Below are 27,731 nucleotides of genomic sequence, written 5' to 3'. Positions count from 1 at the left end.
TTCATCAAAACTGACTTTTTTTTAAATAATTTTTCACTATTATTTTCCGAAATATTCTGAAAAAAATCGACTTTTTTTTTTCTTTTATCGTTTTTCTTTTCGGGTTGATAATCGATTACGAGAGCGGTGAAATCGTTATCGAATTCCACGCCATGTGCTCCATGTTGTAAACAAAATCTTTAAATTTTGTCCGAAATAAAAATGCCTTTCTTCATTAGAAAAAATCAAGGGAAAGCGAATCAAAGGCCGAATAACAAAAGGAAAAAGGTATTAGAGTATTTTATTATTCGTTGAATTTTATTGCTCAAGTGCATTTAATTGTTTTTAATTCATGATTTGGTGCATACACTCTTACCATGTAGCATGATTTTCGTCATTTCAATGGCTAAGGTGTAGGGTGACGTTTTTTCCACTCGTGGCCCCCTTTGAACTATATTTTATTTTTGTGGCCCTGCTCCCATCAAGGAGAGAAAACTTTTCTACTTATTGAATGGATTTCTCGAGTAAATTTATAGTAAAATTTTTTTTTTATAAATGAGGTTGGTCTCCGGACCCCACGGCTAGAGTCTAGTGGACTTGCCATTTTTTGTGGCTTTTTTCAACATCATGGAGCCTCTGGGAAAGTGATATTTTGTAGGGGCCCCATAATTAGATGGAAGTAAAAATTTTTACATAGTTGCTCTTAAACGTCATGATATCAGATTTCATCATGTAGGCCCCTTTTGGCCATGCCTGGTTATCTTAGGACCACAAACGGGAATTAGCTATAGTATCCGTTTTGGCGATGCTTTGGCAATGTTTTTTGTTGGTGAGAAAAATGGTCCAAAAGCATGACGAGAATTCATTACGAGTGAAACTGAGCCATGCTTTTGGATATCTTCCTTGCCGAAGTATTGCCAACACATCGCCAAAAAGGGATGCAGCTGGGAAAATAAAAAAAATGGCCATAAAAAGTAGTGACAAAACAACATTCTCAGACTAAATGGTGGCGGCAGAGGTGCCGACATGAAGAAAATATTGAGAGGGTTGAAAGTTGCTGGTCGTCTCGTATATACAGGACTTAGGCACATACACGGGAAGTATGAAGGTACATTGCATTGTTTTTTCTTAAATTGCAAGGAGAGGCTTAAATGGTTTCAACCCTACGTTCTGGCACCTATGGGTGGCAAGGTTACATCCCAGTTAACATGGGAAATGTGCATATACATAATAATAATACGTTCATATCAGCGTGGCTCAAAAAGTATGTACTTATCATTTCTTCTCGACCATATTCATATTTTCTTAAATAAACTCTGCTATTTTTCAAGTTCTCATCATTCTAAAATTACGGTATTTTCTTGCGTATAATGTGCAGTGGTACATAATCTGCATACAAAATTTGAACGAAGGAAAACAAACAATGTATATTCCGCAGCAGCAGCATATTATCTACAGGATTTAAATAAAAAAAACTTACCTCTTGTTGTTCAATAATAAATCCATTGGTATGTTAATTAGTTAAGTTTATTTAAGAAACAATAGCATATTATTTACACACAAAACAAAATTTAGTTCAGTCAAAGACCTTCAAATTCAGACTCATCTGAATCGGAATTAAATAAGAGCAATAGTTCTTCATCTAATGCGAAAGAGTCTGTCCTCTTCATCAAGAGGATTTTCATTTTCAGAGTTGGAATCACTGCAGTCCAAAGTTTTATGTCCACATTTTGTGAATGAATTCTTTATAGTTTTTATAGTCACCTCTTTCCAACCATCACTAACAAACTGACATACGAAGCTGGTCGCACATTTCCATCTGATAGGGATGAATTTCTTCCGTCATCCACTTTTCCCAATAGACTTTGCTTTTGAATGACCTGCTTATTCCTGAATTTAAAGGCTGCACCTTCTTAGTCAAACTGCCGGTTATGACTGAAAGACAAACAGCAGGCATCTCTTGCATTTTCTTGAATATGAGCTTTCATTTAATCCATAACTGGGAGAGCACATTGTTTAAAAATGCTGCCTTTTCTTTTACGTCATGCACTATTTAGTCACGAAATCATGGTTTCCTCATTCACCCACCCTTTTGGATTGCACCGAACTTCTAATCCTTTTGGAAATTTTTCTTTTTTTATTACTTGCAATTCGAACTGAACAGTGTAACTCATACGATTTCTTTTGGACATTTTTAAAATACTAAGGGAGAGTAATTAACAAACGGTCTTTTCAAACACACTAATCACTCAGACACAATGCAAGCATGTGTTGGTGAATAAATTTCTGAAGCAGTTTCGCGCTCTGACCAGCGATCTTAAAAGTATTTCTGATTGGGTGAGATATAGGCATCTGCAGTAAAAGAACTTTGTCCCTTGACTGGTTGTGTCATCTATTAGCGGCTGATAACATCATTTTCTGCAGATTGTCTGCAGCTGTAGATAATCCGCATTATATATATTAAAGGTTTAACCACTTTTTTAACATGGATTATACTCAGGAACATGAAAATACTGTATTTTTTCCCCCCCAAATCTGGTCAACAACGCATTGTTGTTAATTTATAGCTAGGCACTGATTGGCAGTTACGCAATTCCCTAAAAGAAATTTTTTGACCTGTTCATTGTTTGTCAAGTGACTTTAAGTTACTTAAGTTAAGCAATCATGTCGTAGTTTGGTACACGAACCAGTTCTTACGTATGGATGATTGGTTATTAAGAATCAGAAGGTGGTATACCCCCAGGAGATAATATCCAAATAATATTGAATTGATTGTAAATCAATTATAAATTTACAAACTTGTACAATCATATTTCATATTAATTTTAAAGTTATTCGGTAACTATTTAAGATGTCTATGTTGTCTCTTATCGCACTAGGATGCTGGAAGTAATAAATTTGCAAAGAAAGTGAAGAAAGGAAAATTGACTAACGGGAAAAATGAAGTGATTTCTAGTGAAGAAGAAGATGTTTTAAGGTATGACAAATCGAAGTACATAATTCCTGTGATTTGTCGACATTTGTTATTTGGCAAATTTTAACTTTTATTTGCTCCTTAAATGAAACATTTTGATTGTCATTTGTTGCTTTTAAATGTTACAAAAATCTTCTAAACTTGGCTTAATGCTGACTTCTTATCAGGGGTTGGCAGAAACCCAGATTTTTTCATGAAAAAGTCAACCCAGCTGAGTTTTTTCAGGTTTTGGGGGTTTTTCCCGGGTTCATGGTACAAGCATGAAGGAAAGCAAGTTGCATATGTTATAGCTTAAATAAATATAATAGATCTAGTAATAGGCCTATGTGGCAAGTATTTATGTATTATATCAGTGGCGGCTCATTACAGAAAATTCTGAGGAGGCATGAGCCAAAATTTTTTTGCTTGTAGTTATAATAAATGGGTTTATAACAAGAGTTTTCTCCCTAACCCCTATAATCTAAGTGGCATTGAATACATAGATTCTTTCTTTCAAACCGAGCATAACTCTGGTCTATCACTATGGGCAATTTACTAGCAAGTGAGTTGTGCCGGAAAAGTGTGCGTGTGTGTACTTAACAGTCTCTGTGTGTATTGTGTTAATTGGACTAACACTGCTTCCTGTCTTCACTCAGTTTTCATGATAAAATGTTTTTGTATTTTGACTCCATTTCTGTTTTTTAATTGGTAAATGTTATTTCCTTAAAGTGATGTGGGCGGAAGAAAGGATGATGAAAGCTCTCTTAGTGAGGATGAAACTGAACAGGAAAAGAAGCTAAGACTAACAAAAAAATATCTAGAGGAACTTGAAAAACAAGGTATTCCTATTATTTATGATGCATGTGAAATAATTTATGTTTTGAACCGGTTTGTATTTCTGAAAATTTCATAATTCTATAAAATTTTCAAGGAAGTTAACCTATTAGATTTCAACATGGACTGTAGGCCGAAGCTGTCTGATCTAGATTGACCAGAGACATAGAATTATGTAACTTAGGAATTAAGGTACTTAGCCCCCTTCCCAGAAAACTTTGCAAAAGTGCTTAGGCCTACCAAGAATTCATGGATATAAAATACATGTCCTGCATGCAAATGATCCTGAATCATGTACACATGGGATGTTCTGCAACTAAGCCCAAAGATTAAAAACCAAACAACAATGCATCTAATAGGAAGTCTCATCATATAGTTATTTTATGAGTGCCCACCATACAAAGAAATATAGGTTTGGCAGCCTCCACAGCCATCATTCATAAGAAACTGATTTTTTGAAAGTTGGAGAGAATTTCTTTGACTGAAAAACGGAATAGAATTTCTTTAATTTTTGAAAAGCATTCATGTGCCATTCCCGATACCATGGCATGCCACAAGTTGGCCACCCTTGACTGATGTAATATGTTGGTATGCAACTTTGTGGCTCTAACTTCACTGGCTCTTATCAAAACTAATGAAATGGAATGGAATTTTCTGCACTCTGACTTCTTTGATACAACTCATAATGTTGAGTATCATTAAGAAAAGATGTGTGCTTTATTAAAAACTTGTACTAGCAGCTTGCTTGGCAAAAATGGTTTTTTGTTCATATTTATCTTGTAACCCTTTTGTGTAATTGAAAGGAAAACAGCTGATTCCATAAGTAAAAAAAAATTGTTTAACTATCTCACCTTTGTGAAGTATTCTGATTCTCAGAACTTACTTCATGAAAGTAAAAGTTCAAATTTTTGATTACACTCGCCCCCCCCCTCCCCTCTGTATTCGCAGTTTCTATATTTGTGGTTTCTGTACTCACAGTTTTTTTCCTTTATTGGAAATTTGAGTTGTGCGTGTTTAGGATGGCCCATTTTTCTAGTGCTACTGATAATGCTTTGAAAAGGCAAAAAAAAAAGTGAAAACTCTACAAGAAAAATCGGATATATTGACTATGCTTGACGAAAGTAAGTCAGTTGCTGCTGTGGCCCGCCATTACGGAATCAACGAATCTATGGTAAGATATATCAAGAAAAATGACTTTGAAATTTGAGCAGCTGTAGCTACACCTTTGGCAGGGAAAGCTTTGCATCGCCTATGGGATCCATGTATTTCTCGTACAGAAAATGCTGTTGTGCCGAAATAGCTCAGTTGGGAGAGTGTTAGACTGAAGATCTAAAGGTCCCTGGTTCGATCCCGGGTTTCGTCAAAGGATACTTCTTTTTTTTGGATGGCCGAAGTTGGTTTTCTGTGGTTCCTAACTTCAAGGCGCAAAAGCGAGCCGATCTCCCTGTTAAAAAGTCTCGCCACAGAGAGCAACAGTCCTACAACGATAAATCATTCAATCATAACACTTCACTCATAGTTAGAAAAACTGGTGGCAGATGGCAGCACTACACATAACAAACATTACAGATAAACAAAAACAAATAAAAACTTCACGTCAGGTTTCACTACACGTACACGCACATTCCCGCATGTACCGATTCGTTGGGGGTTCCGCGGGGGGGGGGGGGGTTGTGGGCGGGGTGCATGTGTGGTGTAGCAGTAGTAGGTAGGGCCTCCAAAAAAAAAATGGCTCGGGGATCTATGATGTCCTTAAGTCAGCCACCTCGTTGGGCAATTTGCCTGTCGTGGCGTTGTATTTGTATTTGTTTTTTTTGTTTTTTTTTTTTGTGGCTACAAGATTGCTACAAAAAAATATTCCAATTGATTGTAACATTAAATAACAGAAAAGGCGAAAAACTTTTACTGTTCCTTAAAGGAAAGGGCTGGTGAAACATCTATTTCATCAGAATTTTTTGCACGTAAAGGTCGGTTTCATAGATAGATGGATAGAACCGCTCACAACCCCAGACAAATGATGCAAAACAACTTACTTCCATTACCTCAAAAGAGATAGGGTTATGTCGCAAAAAGTTAGCAAAGATTTATAGCAGTGCCCCCAGCCCCATGCTCGCAAGTATTGAATCACTCGCGTCGTTCTCCCCATGAAGACAACTATCAACTCGATATAACGTACAAACCATCTGACTAAAATGGGTAGCTGAACCCAATGAATAACCCAGTATGCCCAGTGGCACATAAGAGCTCATCCCAGCCTTCAATTTCAAAAGAAGTGTGGAAAAGACTTGTGGAATAAGTAAGAAGTCATCTGCATGTTGAAGTCAGAGAGATTTGAGAATGGTTTAAATCTTGATGATATGAAGAAGAAACGCAAACAGAAATCACAATTTTCTTTCAGAAAACATCACCAACAATTGCAGCACGCTCTTTTACATTCCCTTTTGCCTCTGTGTCACCCTGCGCTTTCTCATGATGTTCAATAAACGAGATATTAAAAAAACCTGATGGTTTCGGTTATTCATGGATTTCCATATTTGTGGTCACCCCCTGAACGTAACCTCCCTGAGAATACGGGGCCAACTGTATTTTAATTTTTTTCTAGGGCGGTTTTTTCCATGGTTTTTACCTCAGTTTTTTCCACTATGGCAAAAACTTGCCAACCCTGACTACAGTTGCCTTTTTTTCCTAATTTGCATGTGTTTTAAATATACTCTTTCTTGTTTTTTCCTTCACTTGGGAAGTTTTTTAATGACTCGTTTTCATCTCCATGCTATAGAGAGTGAAAAAGTAGATCTAGAGGATGACACAAGAGAAGCTGTAGCAAAACGTTTAAAAGAGGAAGCTGTAAGTTTTGTCTGATTCTTATCACTATAGAAGTATTTATAGATGGCAGAACACATAAGTTATGTTAAAAATGTTTTGTCCTAATGCTCAATTTATTATTCCCTGGCATTTAAAGCTAGCAATGAAAATATTATGTAGAGCAGACCTTAATAAATTATCCTCATGTCCGTTTACCCTGAGCTAAGCTTGAGCTTATGTAATTTTAATTAAAATGGAGCATTGAGGCAAAGACATTTTATACCATTTAAGTGATCTTTCCCACATTTTTTTGCACCACCGTTTTTCTTACTTTGCTACTATTCTGGCAACAGATGGTAGCATCACGCATTAGGTCTGAATGACTGTTTCTGTGTGAAAAGTCTAGCTCATTAGGATTAGTCCAGATTTCTCTAGATTTCAGGATCAGGAGATTGTGTGAATACATATAAGATATGAAAATAAAACATGTTTCTTGTAAAACTGCATGCAATGATACCTTGGCTAATGAATGCAGATTCAGTTAATTAGCATTTAGTTAGCAGAGATGCACATGCTAACATAGAACAGCTTAGTCATGAACTGAATCTTAGCGCCAATCATTATCAGAATTAGTCATTCAAGCCCAGTTGTCATAATGGACATCCTTGGAATCTTTTTCCAGATTTATCTTCACTCCTCTTTCTTTTTCAATGGTTCAAGTTTTTTAACTGTTTCATGTAAAATGAAAGATTCAACTTTTAAAAATTTATTGAGAAAAAGGTGGCCAATTGTTTCTTGGGCATGACTCTTAGTGAACAGTCTGGGCATTCTAGAAGCTTGTCTTTTCCATCTGTATGTATCAGACACATAAATGAGCTGTCCTTATCACAAAGCGATAGAACACTTACAAACTAGACTGAGTTGTGCGAACAGCAGGTGATTGAGTACATGGTGTAAAATAAAGATCTTCAGTATCTCATCTTCCTGTAAGTTCTCATTTATCCAATTTTGAAGCTGTTCATTTTTGTCGTTTTTTATTTTGGGCTTTTTTATAGTGCTGCTTCATGTTTTAAAAAACTAATCTTTAAATTTTGGGCATTACCTGAAACAAACTAAATGATTTTCCATAGAAACTTATGGGAAATTGCATTTGTGCTAACAGATTTTGGCTGATAAACATGATTCTGGAACGCATTATCTTTGTGAGCCAAGATATCATTATCATTTATCATTTAATTTTTAAACTTTTTTTCCAGACTTTCTTGTATTAACTGAATTTGTATTTTTAAACTACAATATATGTTGTAGTTTTGTTATCACAATAGCCTCTCACTACCCTGCGTCTTGTTATATGATGTGATCAGATATTTTTTGCATTTTGTTAGATACACAATCAAAAATTTAACCAACATCAGAATTTAGATCAAGTCATCACTTTTTTTTGTCTTGTGAGATATAACAATTGATTACTGTATTTTCTCTGCAATATACTAAAAATTTATATGCACTTATATTATCAGTTACTTTGTTTTCTTCAGGAGTTATCACCATCGCTCTCTATTTCTGACCAGTGCAGGGTTCGCACATCCTTACAAACTCCTTAAAAAGTCCTTACTTTTTATTTCCCTGTGGAAGGGCCCTTATAACTCCTTACTTTTTATAGCCACTCCTAAAAAGGTTTTTTTTTTTTCTCTGAAGGAATGAATGATCCTTCTTAGAATAGGCATTCCCCATGGAGATCCCAATAGCGTTGCTTAGAAAAATGAGATAAGGGTCCCCTCCCCAAATAAAAAGAAAGGGAGAAAAGAAAAAAAAATCTTTTGTAATAAGAAACCTGGAAACAGGGAAGGGGAATTAGAACATCCAATGTGGCTGTGTGTGTGGAGGGTCATTAACAATCCTATCCACTCAGGTCAAGGAGGTCAGCTTTCTGAGTGATGTCCTGCTTTGATTTATGTATGTAGTTTTTCTTTTTATACCGGATCTCAACTCAGGTTTTGTTTTCAAATATGCCTGGTGGAAAGTGTACATTTAATAAAACTTGGTTGCAAAAAACTGAGTATAAAGAATGGCTGCTGCAAGATAGCGACCGCTTTAAAGCGAAATGCGGAATTTGCAACAAAATATTCGTCGTATCCAACATGGGTGAATCCGCTGTTAGAAAGCATATGAAAGGTAAGTCTTAATTTCATTTTTTGTTTACTTTTTAAGATTAAGATTGTCAAAGAAAACATTTTTTATAGAAATCGCGTGCTTCAGTGATTTTAGTTGAATAGACTATTTTTAGAAATAGTCTCTGTGTGCAATTCATTGAGCAGCAATTAATGAAATATGTTATTTAGCCGGCTGTACATGTAGTAAGAACCTTCCGTTGAATAATGAAATAGTAGCCGTTCGGATTCGGTTCTAAACTATAGGTTTCGGTCTTTCTGCGCATAAAATGCCCATGCTGCGCCAAAAATTATCAAATTTAAAATTAATAATTTGGCAAGATAAATTTTGTAAAAGAAGCGAAGTCTAAAAAGAGGTGCGTAATTTGATTCGTGAGGATCGCTTTTCAATCCTTCTGCATCTTTTCCCTTGATAGCTATTTATTAAATCTCTGCAGTCTATTATAATCTACTGTTATTTGATTGATGGAATTAATTATTATTCTGCATTTGTGTAAAGCTAAATATTTGTAAATTGATGTGGAATAAACCACATGTACAGACGTGATTTCTGCGTATTTTTGCGGAATTCCGTATTTTCCGACATCAGTTTTTTGAGTTTCCGCAAACAATTATCGTTTTACGTGCATATTTTGCGCTCGCAAAAAAATACATTAAGCATGCCATCTTCCGCTTGCGCTAACCAATCAAAACGTGCTCTCACGTGTATGAAGAATAAGGGGCCATTAAAGTATTACGTCAGTGAATTTGTAGCCATTTTTGATCCCCTGTGAGCAAAACTCTGACCACCCCTTGTCAGCAAAATTTCGTCAGCGCTGCCCCCCTACCTCCTAACGCATATTGGTGGGATCAGAAACATACGTGGGGGGGGGGCTCCTGCGCCGCCCCCCCCCCTCCCCCAGACGGGAAAAAAAAAAATTTTAACATTTTTTTTTTAAAAAAAAACTTTATATGTTTCGTGATGAATTTCATAAAAAATTTTCTTTCGAAATTTTAATTTTAAAAAAATGTTTTTTTACTTCAAAAAAGATTGTTATCAAATTATATATGTTGTCATGATCAATTTCGGGCGCGGTAGCCCAGGTCGATAAGATACTTGCCTAAAGTACCAAAGGATGTTTAGAGGTGTCCCGATTTATTGTGTGTAGGTTCGTTGGATCGTGGGTGCGGTAGCCCGGTCGATAAGATGCTCGCCTACCAAAGGATGTTTAGAGGTGTCGCGAGTTCGATACCCGGTTCGTCCTTGTCAGAAAACTTTCCTGACACAGGGGTACAACAAAAAAAAAAAAACGGCGACTTGACCGCAGCAAAAAATTGCTACCGCAGGGAGTCCCCCATCGAGGGGTTAGCGCACCAACCTCTCGATGAGTATAAAAAAAAACAAGCCTGCCGTTCGGAATCGGCAATAAATTGTAGGTCCCGGTCTAATTAGCCCTCGTGTGCAGAAAAATGACCGTGGTGCGACAAAAATGATCGTTGGATCGTCCCGTATTTTACGGGACAGAACGATTTTTTTTTCCTTATTATTCGCGGCGCTTGGGAGGCGCCCCCTCCTAGATCCGTGTCGCCGCCCCTCTAGATCTGCGTCAGTTCCAGATGGCATAAAAATTACAAATTACATACAGTTGCCTCTTATCAAAAAGTTGATGAATTCTGATGGTCTTTGTTCATATAATTTCATATCAGAAGTTGTTGATTTTCAAGAAGGGATGCAAATGACTTGCAATATTATATTCTGCTCAAGGGCTATGCAGTGCCTGCCTTGGAGGGGGGGGGGACAGTTTTCCTTTGACTGGGAAATTTTTTTTTTACTTTTTTTCCCTCAAGAAATTTTTTTTCGTCGGGCCTATGATCGTGGCGGCTCCCCCCCCCCCCCCCCCGCTCTTCCCGACGGGGTACCACCCCAAAAATTTCTGGATTCCAAACTTGGCCACGTTTGATAGAGGTTCCTAATCTAGGAATAAATTTTTCATAGCAACGCCTCAAAGGGAAAGAATACATGACCCCCCCCCCCCCCCCCAAGTTGCTTTTGCTCAGTGTTGAATTGCATATCTAACAGGAAATTATAATTTGAATAAATTTTTTTTTAGTTATGAAGCTGTTTTTGTGATTTGCAAAATTGTGAGAAATAGATGAAATTAAAAGATACAATAAGAATTTCTTTTCTAAAAGCATTATCTGAAAATTAAATTTGACAGTAGAATTGTATCTTGTTTTTCTTTGAAATATCTTGAGGTTTATTGCTTATTAATGTGTTTTATTCTTTTTCAGGAGCTAAACATAAAAGTTTTGTCACCAATAAGTTGCAGTCTGCAGGGACAATGACAAATTACTTACAAAGCCCAGCATGTTCATCAAATGTACCATCTTGTTCTTCTGGGGAACTCCCAACATCTGAAAACACTGTGAATTCATTCGTAACAAAGAAAGAAGTACTGGATGCTGAAATTCTTTGGGTATTGAAATGTGTTAAACATCATTACTCGTACAAATCTTGTGAAGATGCTTCAAAGCTCTTTCAAGAAATGTTTCCTGACAGCGAAATAGCAAAAAAATTTAGCTGTGGAGAGAGGAAAGCTGCCTACTTGTGTCACTTTGGATTAGCACCACACTACCAAGCAATGTTTTTAGAACAGCTTAATGCCCTGGAGAAGTATACTCTTCTTTTTGATGAAAGTCTTAATAGTAAAAACCAAAAAAAACAAATGGACATGTACGTCAGATATTGGAGCTCAGGTGATGATAAAGTTAGGACTCAGTATTTAACCTCTGCATTCTTGGGCCACTCAAAGGCTGATGATCTCCTCTCTTCTTTTTATGAAGCTACTAGAAAATTGGATTTGTCAAAACTGTTGCAAATCTCAATGGATGGGCCATCAGTGAACTGGAAATTCTTTGAAAATTTGCAGCATGACTTGCAAAAAGAATATGGAATACAATGTGTGATTATTGGAAGTTGTGGCCTCCATATATTAAACAACGCTTTTATGAAAGGAGCATGTGCAACTAACTGGAATATATCATCTATATTGAGCAGTTTATACTGGATTTTTAAGGATTCCCCTGCAAGGAGGGAGGATTTTCTCAGTATCAGCAAGACAAAAAAACTTCCCAGGAAGTTTTGCCATATCAGATGGCTTGAAAATTGTCCAGCGATTGAGAGAGCAATTGAAATTTGGGAAGATATTGTGACTTACATAAAAAAAGTTGAAAACAGAACATTTCCTAAAGTGACATGCAAGTCCTTCTCAATCATCTCAGAAGCCTCAAAAGATTGTGCTATTTTGATCAAATTTAATGTGTTCTTATCTATTTCAAATATTTTGCAACCATTCTTGATTGCTTACCAGAGTGATAAACCCTTGCTGCCTTTTTTTGCTGAAGACACAATGAAAATGATAAAACAGTGCCTTAAGCTCTTTAGAATAATGAAGAATGACAGCATTGAAGCAATCAAAACAGTGGAAAATCTCTGTAAATTTGACTTCAGTGATGAAAGCTTACATTCACCAAAACATAATGTTAGTTTTGGATTTATTGGGGATGAGGTACTTAAAGAGAAAATGTTCCAAAAAAAAGTGACAGATAAAGATCACCTTACATTAAAAAATGAATGCCAAACATTCATAATAAAATTCGTTCAGGCACTTATGGAGAAATGCCCCATAAATTACGTGTTGGTACGAAATTCATCATGTTTAGACCCAAGATACATTGTGACATACCAAGAAAATGCAAAAACAAAGTTCAGAAGAGTGCTATCTTATTTGTCGAAAAAAAAACAAATATCCAATGAAGATGGAGATGAAACTCTTAACCAGTATGAGGATTTCCTACAAGTTGTGAAAAGAAATCGGTTTGCATTTGAAACGTTCGATCCAAGAACTATGTCATTGGACAGTTTTCTCTTCTCATACTTGAGTGAAAAAAAATATGATAGACTTTGGAGTGTATTCAAAGTTGTTTTGATCTTGTCCCATGGACAAGCATCTGTGGAACGAGGTTTTTCAGTGAATAAAGACATTGAAGTTGAGAATTTAAAAGAGGAATCATATATTGCACAAAGACTGGTGTATGATCACATAAGGTTGTGTGGTGGGGTTCTAAATGTTCCCATCACAAAGCAATTGAGGCTCTCTGCATCGTCTGCCAGACAAAAATACACCCAATACCTAGAAAGTCAAAAACAGCAAAAACAATCATCAGAAATGAGGGAAAAGAGAAAATGTGTTGAAGAAGATATTGCAAATTTAAAGAAAAAAAAACAGTGTATTGAAGGAAACATTTTAAAGAATGAAAAAGAAGCGGACATGCTGGCAGAGAAAGGGGAATCAAAAAAAGACCTCTCCTTGTTTTTGAAGTCCAATATATTGAGAAAAACAGTAAAAGAAGAATTATTCATTGTCAAAGAAATTGACAATCAAATTGAAATAAAAAAGAAGGACCTAGGTAAGTTATAATTCCTGTCACAAAATTGTGCCACTACATGTGGAAATTCACCAACACCTTTGAGTTTTGGGTTTCATGTTATACCTAGTTTTATAAATAAAAGTTTAACAAAGTTTTTTTACTCTGAACAGATCATAATAGTACAACTTTTCTTTTGTGTATGTATTGATCCACTTTCACCAAGAGTGGTGAATACATAGTTGCGACAAATATAATTTTGTAAAGGAAATCCTTTTCAGCTTTGGTTTTTTATTTTGAATGATTGAGGGGAATGAATGAGTAATTGGAATTTTTATAATTCGTGTGACGCTATAATGAGTTACACTTTTGACCAAAACTTGAAGGTTTTATAACACTTCGGTGACAATATAAAAGTATGGACTATCTGTATGTGGATTTTATTATTTTATGAATTCTTACAATGCTGGGTAGCAAAAAGAAAAAGTTGTAATTTGTAAACCACTCTGCTCCTATATTTTTGAGATGAAAGAAAGTTTGTGTGGCAGATTCAAAACAAGTTTGCATTTGTGCTTCCTCTATTTTTTTCACTGTAAAACTCGTAAATTATGAAGTTTGCCATGACTCCTTAAAAACGATTGAAAACTCCTTAAAAACTCCTTAAAAACTCCTTACTTTTTGTTTAGGAAATGTTGTATGAACCATGCAGTGTAGCTATGTTTAGTCTTGTGATTCTAATTTAGGAATGTGTGATTTTATTTCTTTCATTTAAACATACAGATTAGAAAGACTTCTTACTTATGAAACACTTTTTTCCATTTTTGCAGCTTGAAGAAGAGGGCCGTCTTTATAAGAAAGTTGCTCATGAAGTATGTTATCACCTTTTTTTTCTTTTGATTCATGAGTCATTCACTAAAAACTATAATAGAAGTCAGATAACAGCATTTCTTCAACAGTTCCAACTTCTTGAATAAGTTCTGCAGAGGAATATGGACAAGGTGCATGTCTGGTTCAGTAGTGGTAGTACTTCTTGAACACAAACCACACGCAACTCTTAATATCCTAGTGCCATGCATATACACACCCTATTCCAGCATGCACCAATTCATTAGGAATTCTTTAGAGGAATGTTTACAAGGTGCATGTGTACAGTTTATATATATATAAGTTGTAGTCAAGCGCAGCTTCCCAAGAGCTGAATAATATAAGAAAAATTTGTCTGTCCTGTAAAATACAGGATGATACAATGTACCTATACATTAATTTTATTTTCCTATACATTGCCCTGGATCTGCCTCCACTCCATACACAGCTGAAGATGCCTGCCTCCACAACAGTCACAGCTGAAGATGTCTGCCTTTGCTTCCTCAGGCATAGATTCAATCGCCCTTCCAAGAGCCAAATTATGGGAAAGTTTGCGTGTCCCATAAAATACAGAATGATCAACAAACTTACACAATTTGCCCCTCCAAACACATCATCCTTTATCTGCGCCTAATAGTAGTAGTATATAAAAATTATAATACAATAGATGCTGCTTATTAGAATCACTGATAATGTAGATATTTGGATGTTGTTATCACTTTTGCAGAATAATATCATAATGCTGGAATGAATTTGTCTATGGTTGTCAGGATTTTGGTTTATATTATATTTTTTGTGTGTTTAGAAACTGAAGTTAAACCAGACTTATTTGTTTTCATATAAGTTATCTTCACCAACCTTCAAGACCCTGTAGGGAGGCCATAAGATGTACTCCTTCTCTTGTTTACAAACATTTCTGCATTTCATTCACTATGTCCTAATTGGGCCATGATAGCAGCTATGATTCATGTGTGTGTGTGAAGCTGTTTTTGCCATGACCTTCCTATAGTGAAGGGAAATGTAAGGTAAAGAAAAGCCGCAAACTTCAGTTAGTTTCTATCAGTTGACTAGATTCACAGTTCTTTTTCAAGGGTTCTATAGAAAGTAGTGCATTATGAAAGTTTTCGTAGCTCTATAAAAATGAGACTGTTCCATTCTAACTCCTCACAATGGCTGAATAATTATTGTAATAATAAATGCAGGATTTTAGTTTAAAGGAAAATTACCATTTTAAAATAAATCGGGGGGGGGGTGTTGTGGGGAGAAAACAGCACGTTCGGACATTTTGGAACCATTTATGTGGGAAAGAAAAACAGAATTGTCTGTTCAATCAAACAAGAGGTTAAGTTCAACATCATGTTCACTTCCAGATTTGTTTTTGAAAAAGTTATAAATGGATTGTTATGTTTAGAAACACCCAGAGATCCACTGTGGTCACATTAAGCTGTAGACATCAGTATATTTGGTGTTTCTTTGTGTAAACGCTGCATGAACCGATGTGCCACAATTTAAAAAAAAAAGTATGCAGTGTGAAAGCTGCATCTGGTGGTATTGATGTGGGCCTATTTGGTACTAGAGCAGTGTAGCTGTGGGTGATGTATCTAAAAAGTTATAGGCTCATGCAACAAGTAAAATCTCAAGTACACTGTTGTTTTTGTCTAAAACTATGTTTTCAAATTGTTCTTCATTGTACTTGTTCATACATATTCTATTATGAGATCAGTGCAATAGTTGGACTTTTTTGTTTCATCGAGTGTATGTTTTTGTTTTTTTTTTTGCACGTTTAGAGCATGATTTTTTTGTGGATAATATGACATTATTCTAACCAAGTATGTGTCTGACGTTTGTGTACTGTTTTTCAGTATGAGAGTTTGGAACCTGAAATTCTATGTACCTTGAGAGGTCATAAGCTCAGCATCACATGTTTGGTAATTTCTTCTTGTGAGAAATTCATCTGGAGTGGATCAAAGGACTGTTCTGTAATCAAGTGTAGGTGTTGATTAAAATTTTACTCTTAGTGTAAAAAAAATAGTCTTTTACTATTCGAATATGTTTTTGTATTTATTATGTCGGTAGTTTCTATGAGATTTGTTTTCATTGTCAATTTCTGAAAAATTATGTGAATGTTTTAAAAGAGGGAATAGGTAATGAATCTGTAAATACAGAAAAAATTAATTTTGAAAACTTTTTACTCAAAATCATAACCACATAATTGAGTTCGTTTACATGTTCTTTGTTTGAAAATTGCATACCAATGTGATCTGTCCTTCATCCCGTTTCATCCCGCTTGGTGGATAGAAAAAAAATTTAGTCACCAGCAAAATTTCTTAGGAGCCAAACATGGTTTTGTTCTCGAGAAAAATTTTACCTTTTTTTTACACTAGTTTTTTTACTACTTTTTTGGGTCTTGTGTCTCCTTTTTATGTTAAAAGATGCAATGTCATGCAATCAAAAATTTTGTGTCGTTCTCAAATTTAACAATCACATGCAGAAAATTTTAGACATCAACATAGATTGATTAATGTGGGATTTGTCAAGCCCTGTTAATTTTCTTAAGCACCAAATTTGTGCATATTCAAGACTGGAAATTCATTTTGTCTTGATGAATAATAAAAAAGAAATTTGTTGATTGTATCATATGTCATGCATCAAATATTTTGCCTGTTCTTATTAAATGATCAGCAATAGTGTGTGTGTGTGTGTGTGTATATATATATATATATATCATCAAATAATTTTTATGCTTTAATTGTTACTGTTTTTAGATAATTATTAAGCCCAATATGCACATGCTATTTAGCAGCATAAAAGTAGCGTGCCTTTGTGCTGCTAAGTAGCTTGGGTCAAGTGCATCTTGGGTCTCATGCACATTATCAATGTATTTCCAACAATAATAATTTTATTTCACACTCATTAATGTATATGCTATTGGCTTGTGTTTGCATTATAATACTGAACCTTTACTGTGAATTTTTATAATTTCTCCTTATTTTTAGGGAGTGTTGCAAATGGAAAAAAGGTTAAAGTAATACCAGGTAGAAAAAAGGGAAAAGAAACTCACATCGGTCACATATCTCATATTCTCTCGCTAGCTCTTTCACATGATGACAAATTTCTGGTAAGAATATAGTTTTGCTTCATCACTATATTGTGTTCATACTTATTGCACCCTGGTATGAAAAAACTATGTGGCATTTTCCTACCAATTTCATCATTTTTTTACTGATTGCACAGGATGCACCAGTCCCCTTGCTGCAAATAACCGGCAAATCCTACACTCAGTTTTGAAGGTCTCTTTTAGCATAATTAGTAAATTAGATTTATTCATTATGAACCCTTAATGGGCCATTTTTTTCTAGTAATGGTATATAAAAATATTTTTGGGATTGTGATTGATAGAAAGAAAAATTCATTCAACATATTATATAAAATTAATTTAAAAAAATTAATTATTCATTAGATTATTAATTATTAGTAGGTGGTAGCTCTAATGAGAGGTGGTAATATGGACATTACCATAGACATTTAAAAATTGGTGAATTTGGTGGGAAGTGAACCCATGGCCTTAGAAAGGGGTTAAGTCACCCCCTCTTTTGTGGTGTGTTTTATTCTGTCACTAGAGGTGATACTATAACGAGGTCTGGCTGCATGTCCTTCCCAATCTCTTGAATACCATTATATAGGTGTTTCACTGTATTGAAATTGTCGCAATTCACTCAAATTATAATGAAATTTTGAATATGAGCATTTTGTTCAAACTATCCAAAGCTCTTGGTATTTCTTATGTTTGCACTATTTTGTTTTTGCTATAGGCATCTGGGTGTCAGAAAGGCATCATAAATATATGGAATCCTGATACGATGGATCATATTAAAACATTCAGAGGACACAAAGGTGCTATTTCAGTGAGTATTTTCCTGATTAGGCTATTGATGCAAACTGTATTACAATATAAAAATATGTTTGTGTTTTAAATTTTCACTGTTCAATATTCACATTTATTTAAATTTTACTGGAAAAAATCATAATGAATACTTTTATTGATGCAGATTATATAATTCATAAAAAATGATAAGATTAACAATCCATTGCATCATTATAGTATATTAGTAGTTCTTCAGTTCTTATTTCAATTCAAATAAATTTCCATTGAATGATAAAAACAAAAATCTTAATTATTCTGTTTAAATATAAATATATATTTTTTACAGGCTCTGGTATTTCAGCGTGGAAGTCATCAGCTAATAAGTGCCTCTAGTGATCGTTCCTTGAAGTTATGGAATCTAGATGAAATGGGATATGTTGAAACCTTGTAAGATTAATAATCCTCTTATTTCTTTGTGATCAAATTGTACTGTCAATAACTCTGGTCATACCTCATGTTATTACAGTGTTTCATTCCTGAAAATTTGTTGCATTGTGAAATCATTCAATCAATTTTTTTTTTATGAAATGACAGATTCTGGTGATTCAATCCACACACCCACAACACTGAAATTGAAAAATTGATTATCACGTTGGAGCACTGTGCATTTTATAATGAATGAAAGTAGTTTTGTCCGTAAAATATAGTGCATAGTACGGTTTGATAACACAGAAGCAATTAGACTAAACACAATATGTTATATGTATACTAATATAATTTTTACACACATTAACATCTCTGACATTTGCACAATAGATTTATGGCCCTCATAAGGGTGAGGCTGACAGTGCTCTAACTCTGATGCCTGGGGTGATTCTCATCATATTTTTGTTTTTTCACGCTATAAAATTCAACATAGAGGGGCCCTTTAAGTTTGGCCTAGGGCTCTGCTCAAGATCTCAGCCTAGGAGTCCCTGATGCAGGATATAGGAGCCGTGAACAGGGCCATCTTAAGAGCATCATAGGACCCCTGGGCCCAGTGATTTTTCTGAGGCCCTACAAGGCGAATTCTCGAAAATTTCAACCAGATCTCATTTTTGTGAGGCCCCTATTATCTTGAGGTGTCCGGGTGGGCCCATGCCTCAAGACGACACTGGCCGTGAATAGATTGTCTCAGTGGCTCTCAAACTTTTGTCTTCTGCAGCTCTCTTGTTCTAGTGGACATGCATCTGTGGCTACCCAGAATATTCCAACAAAGAACCATTTCATGATATTGTAGAGCCACACATCAATAAGGACAGCTCGCTGCTGTACCCCTGACAGTGGTCTGCCGCTCCCAAAACCTATACTGTAGGTTTGAGAACCACTGGATCATCTATCATGCATTAAATATATTTATAATTAACATTAGAAAAACTTACAGCCACCCTTGTTTTGTGGGATTAATTGGTTCCACAAAATGATTGCATAAAGTGAGTTGAATTTAACCTGAGAAAGATAGATTGCGGTTTTCTTTAGAAGATTAAGAAAAAAAAATTAACCCAACTTTCATCAGCAAAATAATTTTTTATATCAATTATTCAAACTTATAAATAAATCTAGTTAATTCAAGGCTACATAAATAAATTTAATTGACACTTTCTACTTCTGTCATCACTACTTCTGATTGATTCTCAGCCTGATATGATAGACATAACTTATTTTTAATGAAAACAGTTTAGATTCAGCTATTAAGTAGCATTTTTCGTCTCTATAAAAACTTTAGAAGCAAAGCCAGAGAATTCTGAATACCCATTGCAAATATGACAATTCTAGATTCATTAGGGTTGTTTCCTTCGTTCAAAATCCTAATGTCATTGTCGATGTGTTACTAAAAGATGCTCATTAACTGAGATCTGGTGAGATGGGTTTCAGTGGTTTTTCCATATTTTTATCATCTACATCAACAAATCCAACAGATTTTGTCATTTCAGTTGTAATATGTCTAATTTGTAAGATCATTTCAAGGGCTAAAATCAAACTACAGACCAAATTTTGCAGGTTGTAATTTCAAGATCGTGTTATAGCAAAATCATATAAAGCATAGGATGCCTGTATTTCATAGCAGAAATGTGGATTCTATTTCAAAATAGCAGATTTCATACTTTTTTGGTAACACACATATAGACTATAATATATTTATTTAAAAAAAATCCATCATGCACAGTTTTCATTGTTGTAATGTTTACTTCCTTTTTTGTCTCTCAGGTTTGGCCATCAAGATGGCATTACAGGGATAGACAGCTTCGTTGGAGAAACAGCAGTTAGTTCAGGAGGACGAGACAACACTGTTAGAATGTGGAAAATAGTTGAAGAGTCTCAGTTGGTGTTTCAAGGCCATGGGTAATATCTGGTGGAGGAGTTTAGTTGATTCAACATTATTGTACAGTAAATAACTTAACGGAAATTCAAACTGATGGAAATCAATAGATGTCTCTTGTATTGAAAAACGGTAGTATTAATTAATAAAAGAAAAAATTTTCTAAATTCGTGCTAAAATCATACCTTAAGAAATCAGTTGCTTTGCATATGGAGCATCAGAGAGCAATAAACTTTTACATTTCATATTAAATCACCAAAGTATGCTTAATGCAGATACCACATGAATAAGACATCAAAGTAAAATAGGTATTGGTTAATGACTGCTATAATGAAGGCTTTAAAATCTTCAATTGCCATGCTGAAAAATTATTCATTATTTTTGTCTAAAATTTTCTATGTGGACTTGAGATCTAAATTGAGATCTGAGGACAAAACACAACATTATCAAAATTTATATCAAGGTATATCAATATGAAAAGGGGGTTAACTAAATCCCTAGGAAGTTGAAAAAAATGATTTTCAGTATCAGTTGAAAAAAATGATTTTCCTCTGTAAAAATTTATTTCTAGAAAACTTGTGTGATTATATACATCTAATTTCTTTCCAGTTCATCCTAGTTATGATAGCAATGCAGAGTTAATAACCTAATATAATCTAAAGGCATTGTTTTTAATTAGTTTTGCAAAAAATTATAGAAATGTAAATTGTATTAAAGTTGTTTATTGTATTAAGTGTTCAGCAATGCAAATACATTCCTACAAGTATTTGCATTACTGAAATGATTAATGAAATCATTCTTGTTATTCATTTTATTATAATTTTACTTCCTTTTTTTTTTGCAGGGCTGCCATTGATTGCGTTTGTGTCACCGGCCCTAAAAAATTTGTTTCTGGTGCAGATGATGGGTAACACTGTATTTTAAAATAATACTATATAAAACAAAGATGTTGTTTTGTTTAAATTCGACAAATTTTGTTTGAAATTTTTCTTACAGAAACTAATTGAGAGTGAGTGATATATATAGACTGTGAAATGGCATCAGAATGGGGAAGGGTGTCACACAGGATTTTAAAAATTGATAGTTCTGTTCACACAAACACACAATGACAAGATTGCTAGATAAAGAGCCATTCATTTCTTGATATTGAAAAAAAAGTAGACCCTCTTTCTTGGGAATTATATCGGGGGGGGGGGGAGTTAATACCTTTTTTTTGTACAAATAGAGGAATAACTAGAATTGTTTAGTGCAGTGTAGACAGGTTCAACAAACGAAAATCCCAAATTGTGGGTAAAATACTGATTTTTTTTTTTCTTCGTTAAATGAGATTTATTCAAAATTATCTTTTGAATTTTGGATTTTTTTTTAAAATTAATTTATTTTTCTTGCAACTTCAAATGGCTGTGCAGTAATTATTTTTATTCAAATAAATGTATTCATATTTTCAAAGACTCAACAGCAGATTTTATTTTTAAAATTTTTTTATCTTCTGTTATTTCATTGTTTTCTTCTTCTAAGTCATTGGGAAAGTGTTCTGTAACATTGAAAAAAGATGCCATTCATCATTTGTTTGCTTTTCAATATTTACACTGCTACCGATAAAAAATTAATCAAAAGTAGTATCTCTTGAATTAAAATCTTGTCCTTTATATTTTTGTGCAGCCTGCATGTAAAATTTTGTGGGAATAAAACCTTTGAGTTTGTGTAGAGAGTGTATATGTAGGGTGGGTTATTGACTGCCACATGGTTCTACATTTACATCATCAAACAAATTCGGGCATTTGTTAAAATGTATGCTTTGTACGCTGTATCATTATACAGTCAAATCTATTTACAACGATTCTCTGTGGATCAAGAAAAATATTATTGTAGAGGGATTATCATTATATTGATAGGCAACATGTGTGTGTGGTTATTATGTGCCTTTGAATTTATGTCATATTGTTGGCATCTTTTACTGGATCACCATTGATACTACCTACAGGAATTTTTCTATTTTTCTATTCACCAGGAAAAATTGAAACTGATTAGTTGATCAATAAAATTCAGTTACATGCATTGCTCCCATAAAGGTTTCTTGCATTGCATTTCGGTGTCTTACACAGAAAGTAGCACCACCAACAGCTTCCTTAGCACTTTTGGGAAGTCATGTGGTGCGAAATACTGATGATATTAGACGTTTTTTTAAGAACAAAAACAAGTGACAAAGTTAAAATTGAATTCAAAATGATTTTGAGCAAAATATAAAAAAATATAGTTTCAGTAGTTTTCAAAACTCTGAAATAATATTGTCATAGAGGGATTTATCATAGTAAATGATATCATTGTATCAAGAGGAGTTTAACATTTGACTATAGGCATTACTAAACAAGATTTAAAAAAATATCGTTGTAAAAGGGAATTTATATCATTATATAGAGTATTGTTCTAGCGAGGTTTCACTATTAATTTGTGAAGAACTTTCTCCTGCCAGTTTTCTGACAGAAAAATTGATGGTAAAAGCTGAAAAGAACCAAATTTGAGATTCCTTTTCTCAGGATTAGAATAGTAATTTCCGTGTCATGTGTCTTCAGAATTTTATGTCGTGGTTGCTGTTACAAAGTATATAAATTTTAATTTAGGTCACTTTCATTCTGGGGTTCTCATAAGAAGAAACCGCTCTCAAAACTACTGGAAGTGCATGGCTGTGATCCTGTGACAGGAACTTCACACTGGATAACCTCTGTGTGTTCATTGCAAAACACAGATCTCTTATCTTCGGGTATGAATACATGTTCTTTTATTATCCCTGCTCGGTATTATTTATTATTTCTAATTTTTTTTTTTGCCAATATGAGAAACCAAATTTAGTTTAATAATGGTAAACACCTCTGAATTTATGTAATTTTAGGATCTCAAAATGGTGAAATCAAGTTGTGGCGCTGTGATGATGAGAACAATACACTACATCAAGTGTCTATAATTCCTGCTGTAAGTATGATCAAGATTTGTGATGGAAATGTAAATTTTCTCAGCCTGCTTTTTTAAAATGAAAAAAAAAAAAAACTCTTCATAAATGAAGACAGGAAATGGCAAATGCAGAAAGAGCCAAAAACATTTTTTTCACATCAAAACGTAGTAAATATAAAGGCCGCTCAGCCTAGAAAACCATGTGAGTGTCCAACTTACTGTAAGTAGTTGAAAAATATGTTAGTAGATGTCACTTAGCATGTTGGTCTATGGTGCCTCAAACTCACCTGTAAAATTTGCTAATCGACACTTATTCTACATTTACTATTTCCGGTCTTCAAATACTTGACAATTTCACATAAAGATGCAGGAATGAATATAATGATTCCTGAAAAGATTTCTGAGTTTAAAAAGCATGTCATATTTACTACGTTTTCTCTAAGTAACCATTTGACTACTTTTTTTGTTACCTCATTTACTATGAAAATAGACAAAATAGGTCATAAGTATAACAAATTCAGTGTTTGGGATTTTTCCCTAACTTCTTTTTTCGGGGGGATTTTCTTCTGTAGCGCCATCTGAATAACTGAAGGTAAAACATGAGTAATTTTTCTGGCTCTATGACTGGGATATATTACAATTAGCTTCCGAACAATTTTTGTCCCAGTTGTAATTTTTGAAATCTTGGTGGGACACACACACACACATATGATGTCTTGTAAGTAGTCAAATGGTTAAAGTTCAAATGTACAAAATTAGCTTTTCGGCTACTCCATATCTATAAGAACATGAAAATGTTTTTCATTATTGCTTGATTTTTTATTGTTCAGCCTGTAACATTATTATTCATTCTGTGAAGGTCAGTCAGGCAAAATAGTAATTACTTATTGAGGTAAACTCAACCACATTAGTGAAGTTTGGCTTTGTATGGTTTTCTTTAAAATGATCATTAATGACTTATATGCATTTGACTCTGCAGAAAAGGTTATAATCATTCAATGCTTTTATTGGACCAAATATTATACAATACAGTATCCCTATGCACTAGTACCAACACCAGCGATTCTGAAACTATCTACTGCTCCTTGTCCTCACTGACATCCCTTGACAACTTTTATCTGCGGCTCTCCTGTCTCAGATAACCCGCTTCAAAATACTGAATGAGCACACATCAATACAGCAACTTGCAAGGCCCCTAATAATGGTTGGCTGGGCCCTTAGGAGCCACGATGTACGTTTTTAGAATCACACCTCCACCACAAAAATATTTTCCCTGCCACTCTCAATATTATTGCTCAATATCTGGCATCATAAAATTTCTAATATAAATGGTATCCCATAAGTGCCAGTACAGCATCATAAAATATCTAATGTAAAGAGTATCCCATAAGTGCCAGTACAGCCTTTATATCATGAACCGTCCATCATAGAGGTATGATTCTAGTTTAAAAAATGCTCAAAAGGTGTTCAAAAATTACCCTGTACCAGTTTCAAGAGTAAAAATACAGTGTGCAAAAAAAAATCCAAATTTGTATACATACCCTCTTGTCTTAGAATGAGAAAGTTGTCGCCCTGTATGTCCAGAGGGCAACAGAAAATATTCCGTTCTTCTAACTGCAATATTTGCTAAGTTATTTGAATTCAAAAATCTAAGAAAAGATATGAAAGAACAGCAGAAACCAATGGGCGATGCTCCTTTCCCACACTTATACTATCCTTTCCCAACTTTTCTCTGATTTTGAATTCAAATATCTCAGTGAATATGACACTTAGATATATGGAATTTCTTTTTATTGGCCTCAGGAAAGACTAGTAACAATTTTCTAATTGGAGGTTAGAGGAAAGAGAGACAGTATAAAAGTTTAGAATTTTTATTTTTATATGAAGAGATGGCATTTTTTTCGGCCTGAAATATTCATATTTTATATTTCAGGCCGAAAAAATACAATCTCTTCATACAAAAACGCCAACTGGGATGAAAATTGCTGTAGTTAAGGGAGGCTGCTATGACTCCACTCAGCATTTCATATTACTAATGCTTGTTATGAGGAAGTGAAAAGTGTGTCTCTGGTGTATTAGTTAGTGCACTTGCCCGGAATGCAAGGGGATCCGGGTTCGATTCCCAGAGGAGGCAAATCACTTTTCTTTCCAAATATCAGTTTCGGCATTAACATCCAGAAAATTCATTTTCTCAGTATAATTTTTATTTTGTTACACACTGTATTTTCACTCTAAAAACTGGCACAGGGTAATTTTTTAATACCTTTTGAGCATTTATTAAATTGAAACTGCACCCCTCCATGACGGACAGTTAATCAGATAAAGGCCATATTAGCACTTACAGGACGCCCTGTTTTCTGTACCCACCATACTGACCTCACTTTTGGCTGTAAGAGACTTCCTCCCAAGACTGCAAATCAAGGTGGGTAATCACCAAGATAAAGAGTATATATAAGGAACTTTTATCCTAAATGTAATTTTAATCAGTATTTTTAATTTAGTTTAATTTATATCCTGAAAACTAAAATTAGTCTCACGAAAATTTTGGATTACAATAATAACTCATATTTCATTTCAGGTGGGTTTTGTGAATGCCCTGCGATTTTCTACATCCGGGAACCTTCTGGTGGTGGGTCTTGGTCAAGAACACAAACTAGGAAGATGGTGGAGGATAAAAGAAGCTAGAAATGCCATAGTTGTTTATTCTTGGGCAAAGAATAGGTAGCAGATATTATAATTGTAGGAAGTTTGTTGGTCAGTTGTTTGAAGATAGGAGTATCATTTCATATGTTGACATCTTGCACAATGTATGTATGTATGTTTAAATTAAATATTGTAATTTTGGAAACTCTTGAGATTTTACGTATGCCTCGAATTAAAAATGATTTGTCACATGGTACAATTCTTGTATATTGTGGCTTATTTAAAAAAAAAGTATTGGCATTGATGATGAAAGTAATTTTTTTGGATTTTCTGTTATTGGATTATCTGCTCAATGTATTACAAGATATATGAATATTTGTTGGGACCACTTCACCTATTGGCTGAGTCATTTAGTTCAAGTCTGAAGCAGAGAAACTGCTTCAGGCCTTACACAACCAATTTGAGAACTGGACCGACTTCAGATATTGGCTATGATGAAAGTGACCACATTTTTTCAATTTTATAAGATATAGAAAATTTATTTTATTTACGAAAATCCAGAGTGTAAACAGATGCTTTAATATATGAATCCATAATTAACTTAATCAATAATAATTTGAAAAATTATGATTTGATTATTGCGCAAATTGTAATTTTTTTAATCAGATCATTAAAAAAAATGTACAGTGTTACCTTAGCTAACAAATATTTGTTCTGGAGTGACATTCGTTAGCCGAAACATAGTTTTCCATAGGTTTCTATGAAAAATCTTTGAATTAGTTCTAGGAATTGTCTGAAATTTCAAATTAACTTTCATAAAACTCTAAGAAGCACTATTAAACTAGAAACTGGCCAAAGAAAGCTGAGATAAACAACTTCACAATTGGATGAAGGAGAATTTAAAGAAAATGATAATCTGAAAATATCTTTTTATTTTATGCTTTGCTGTTTGATTCATGAGCCATTGTTAAGAAAAAGTGTATAAGGTGGTGAACCTATGTGATATAATTAGTTCATTTCCCTTTTACACACATCACACACCGGCAAGAATAGTGTCACAACTCGAAAAACAAAATTGCAGAATAACAAAAATTAATTTTACTTTTTCAATGCCTGTCCACTAAAGCAAAGCTTTTGCTGCTACAAGAATGTCAATATTACTGACTTGTAGAGAGAAAAAAAAATGCTGTTTCGAATATGAAATTTATTCAAATTCATGAATTTTTGAGTTGTGACGTTATTCTTGTCCGTGTGCAACATGCAGTGTAAACAATAAGTTTATAGAATGTCCAGACTGTTCACACAGTTCTGTATTAAAATTTTTAGTGTATGCACTAAAACCATTCAAGTCTAAGGGTTTTTTTTTTAATGAGTTTTCCCTTAATTTTTCATGAAATAGCTCAAAATTTTTCTGAAAGAGAAAACAATTCTGTGATGGGCATAAATCAATCTGGCTCAAGTGACATTTACTGATTTGGTTTATTTTGATTGGCATAAAAACTTAGCTCATGACAGTTTCTTTATCTTCATATGCGCATCCATATCAACTAAAATGTTCAATAGTCAAGGCAGAAAAACGTCAAAAATCTTTGTCAGCCAAAAAAGTTGTTAGCACTGTATTTTTATTTTATATATATTTCAATAAGAATATTTTTTTCTGTTCCTGTAATCAAAATATGAATTTAAGCAAAAATAATATAGTATGCTATTATAATCAGCACACAGTTTAATAATGTTTGCTATTCTCGTTGTGTAAACAGTTGGCCAATAATATTTGCATTGATTATGAAGCAGCCATATTGTATGGTTCTTTCATGTACTGTAAAAATGAATGATAATAAAATCTTATTCTATTTTTCATGTTCATTATATTCATGTTATAACAGTGAAACCCTCCTTTTTAGA

The 27,731-nt window shown here is 34.1% G+C and overlaps 2 protein-coding genes and 1 non-coding gene across 3 annotated transcripts; all 3 read left to right on the top strand.

Moving 5' to 3' along the window:
- The first annotated feature begins 123 nt into the window (after positions 1 to 123).
- On the top strand, positions 124 to 27,681 carry U3-55K (U3 small nuclear riboprotein factor 55K). The gene is made up of 14 exons (XM_089249165.1): positions 124 to 267; positions 2,859 to 2,956; positions 3,662 to 3,771; positions 6,543 to 6,610; positions 13,974 to 14,015; positions 15,873 to 15,999; positions 17,007 to 17,128; positions 17,823 to 17,915; positions 18,222 to 18,322; positions 20,123 to 20,257; positions 21,079 to 21,141; positions 22,856 to 22,995; positions 23,125 to 23,204; positions 25,762 to 27,681. Exons 1-14 carry the CDS (start codon positions 202 to 204, stop codon positions 25,906 to 25,908), a joined length of 1,392 nt encoding a protein of 463 aa, XP_089105291.1. The 5' UTR covers positions 124 to 201; the 3' UTR covers positions 25,909 to 27,681.
- TRNAF-GAA (transfer RNA phenylalanine (anticodon GAA)) lies at positions 5,057 to 5,129 on the top strand. Its single transcript has one exon. It is a non-coding gene; the product is annotated as a tRNA-Phe (tRNA).
- LOC149070544 (uncharacterized) lies at positions 10,988 to 13,233 on the top strand. The gene has a single exon (XM_089249163.1). The coding sequence runs from the start codon at positions 11,061 to 11,063 to the stop codon at positions 13,197 to 13,199; it is 2,139 nt and encodes a 712-aa protein (XP_089105289.1). The 5' UTR covers positions 10,988 to 11,060; the 3' UTR covers positions 13,200 to 13,233.
- Positions 27,682 to 27,731: the final 50 nt, after the last annotated feature.

This window comes from Pholcus phalangioides, unplaced genomic scaffold (genome assembly GCF_987345545.1).
Source record: "Pholcus phalangioides strain wild (caught in Gottingen) unplaced genomic scaffold, Ppha-v1.0 ptg000021l_1, whole genome shotgun sequence".
In the NCBI taxonomy this organism is placed as follows: Eukaryota; Metazoa; Arthropoda; class Arachnida; order Araneae; family Pholcidae; genus Pholcus; species Pholcus phalangioides.
The sequence above is the reverse complement of the archived record's forward strand: the minus strand, read 5'-3'. Positions and strand labels throughout refer to the sequence as shown.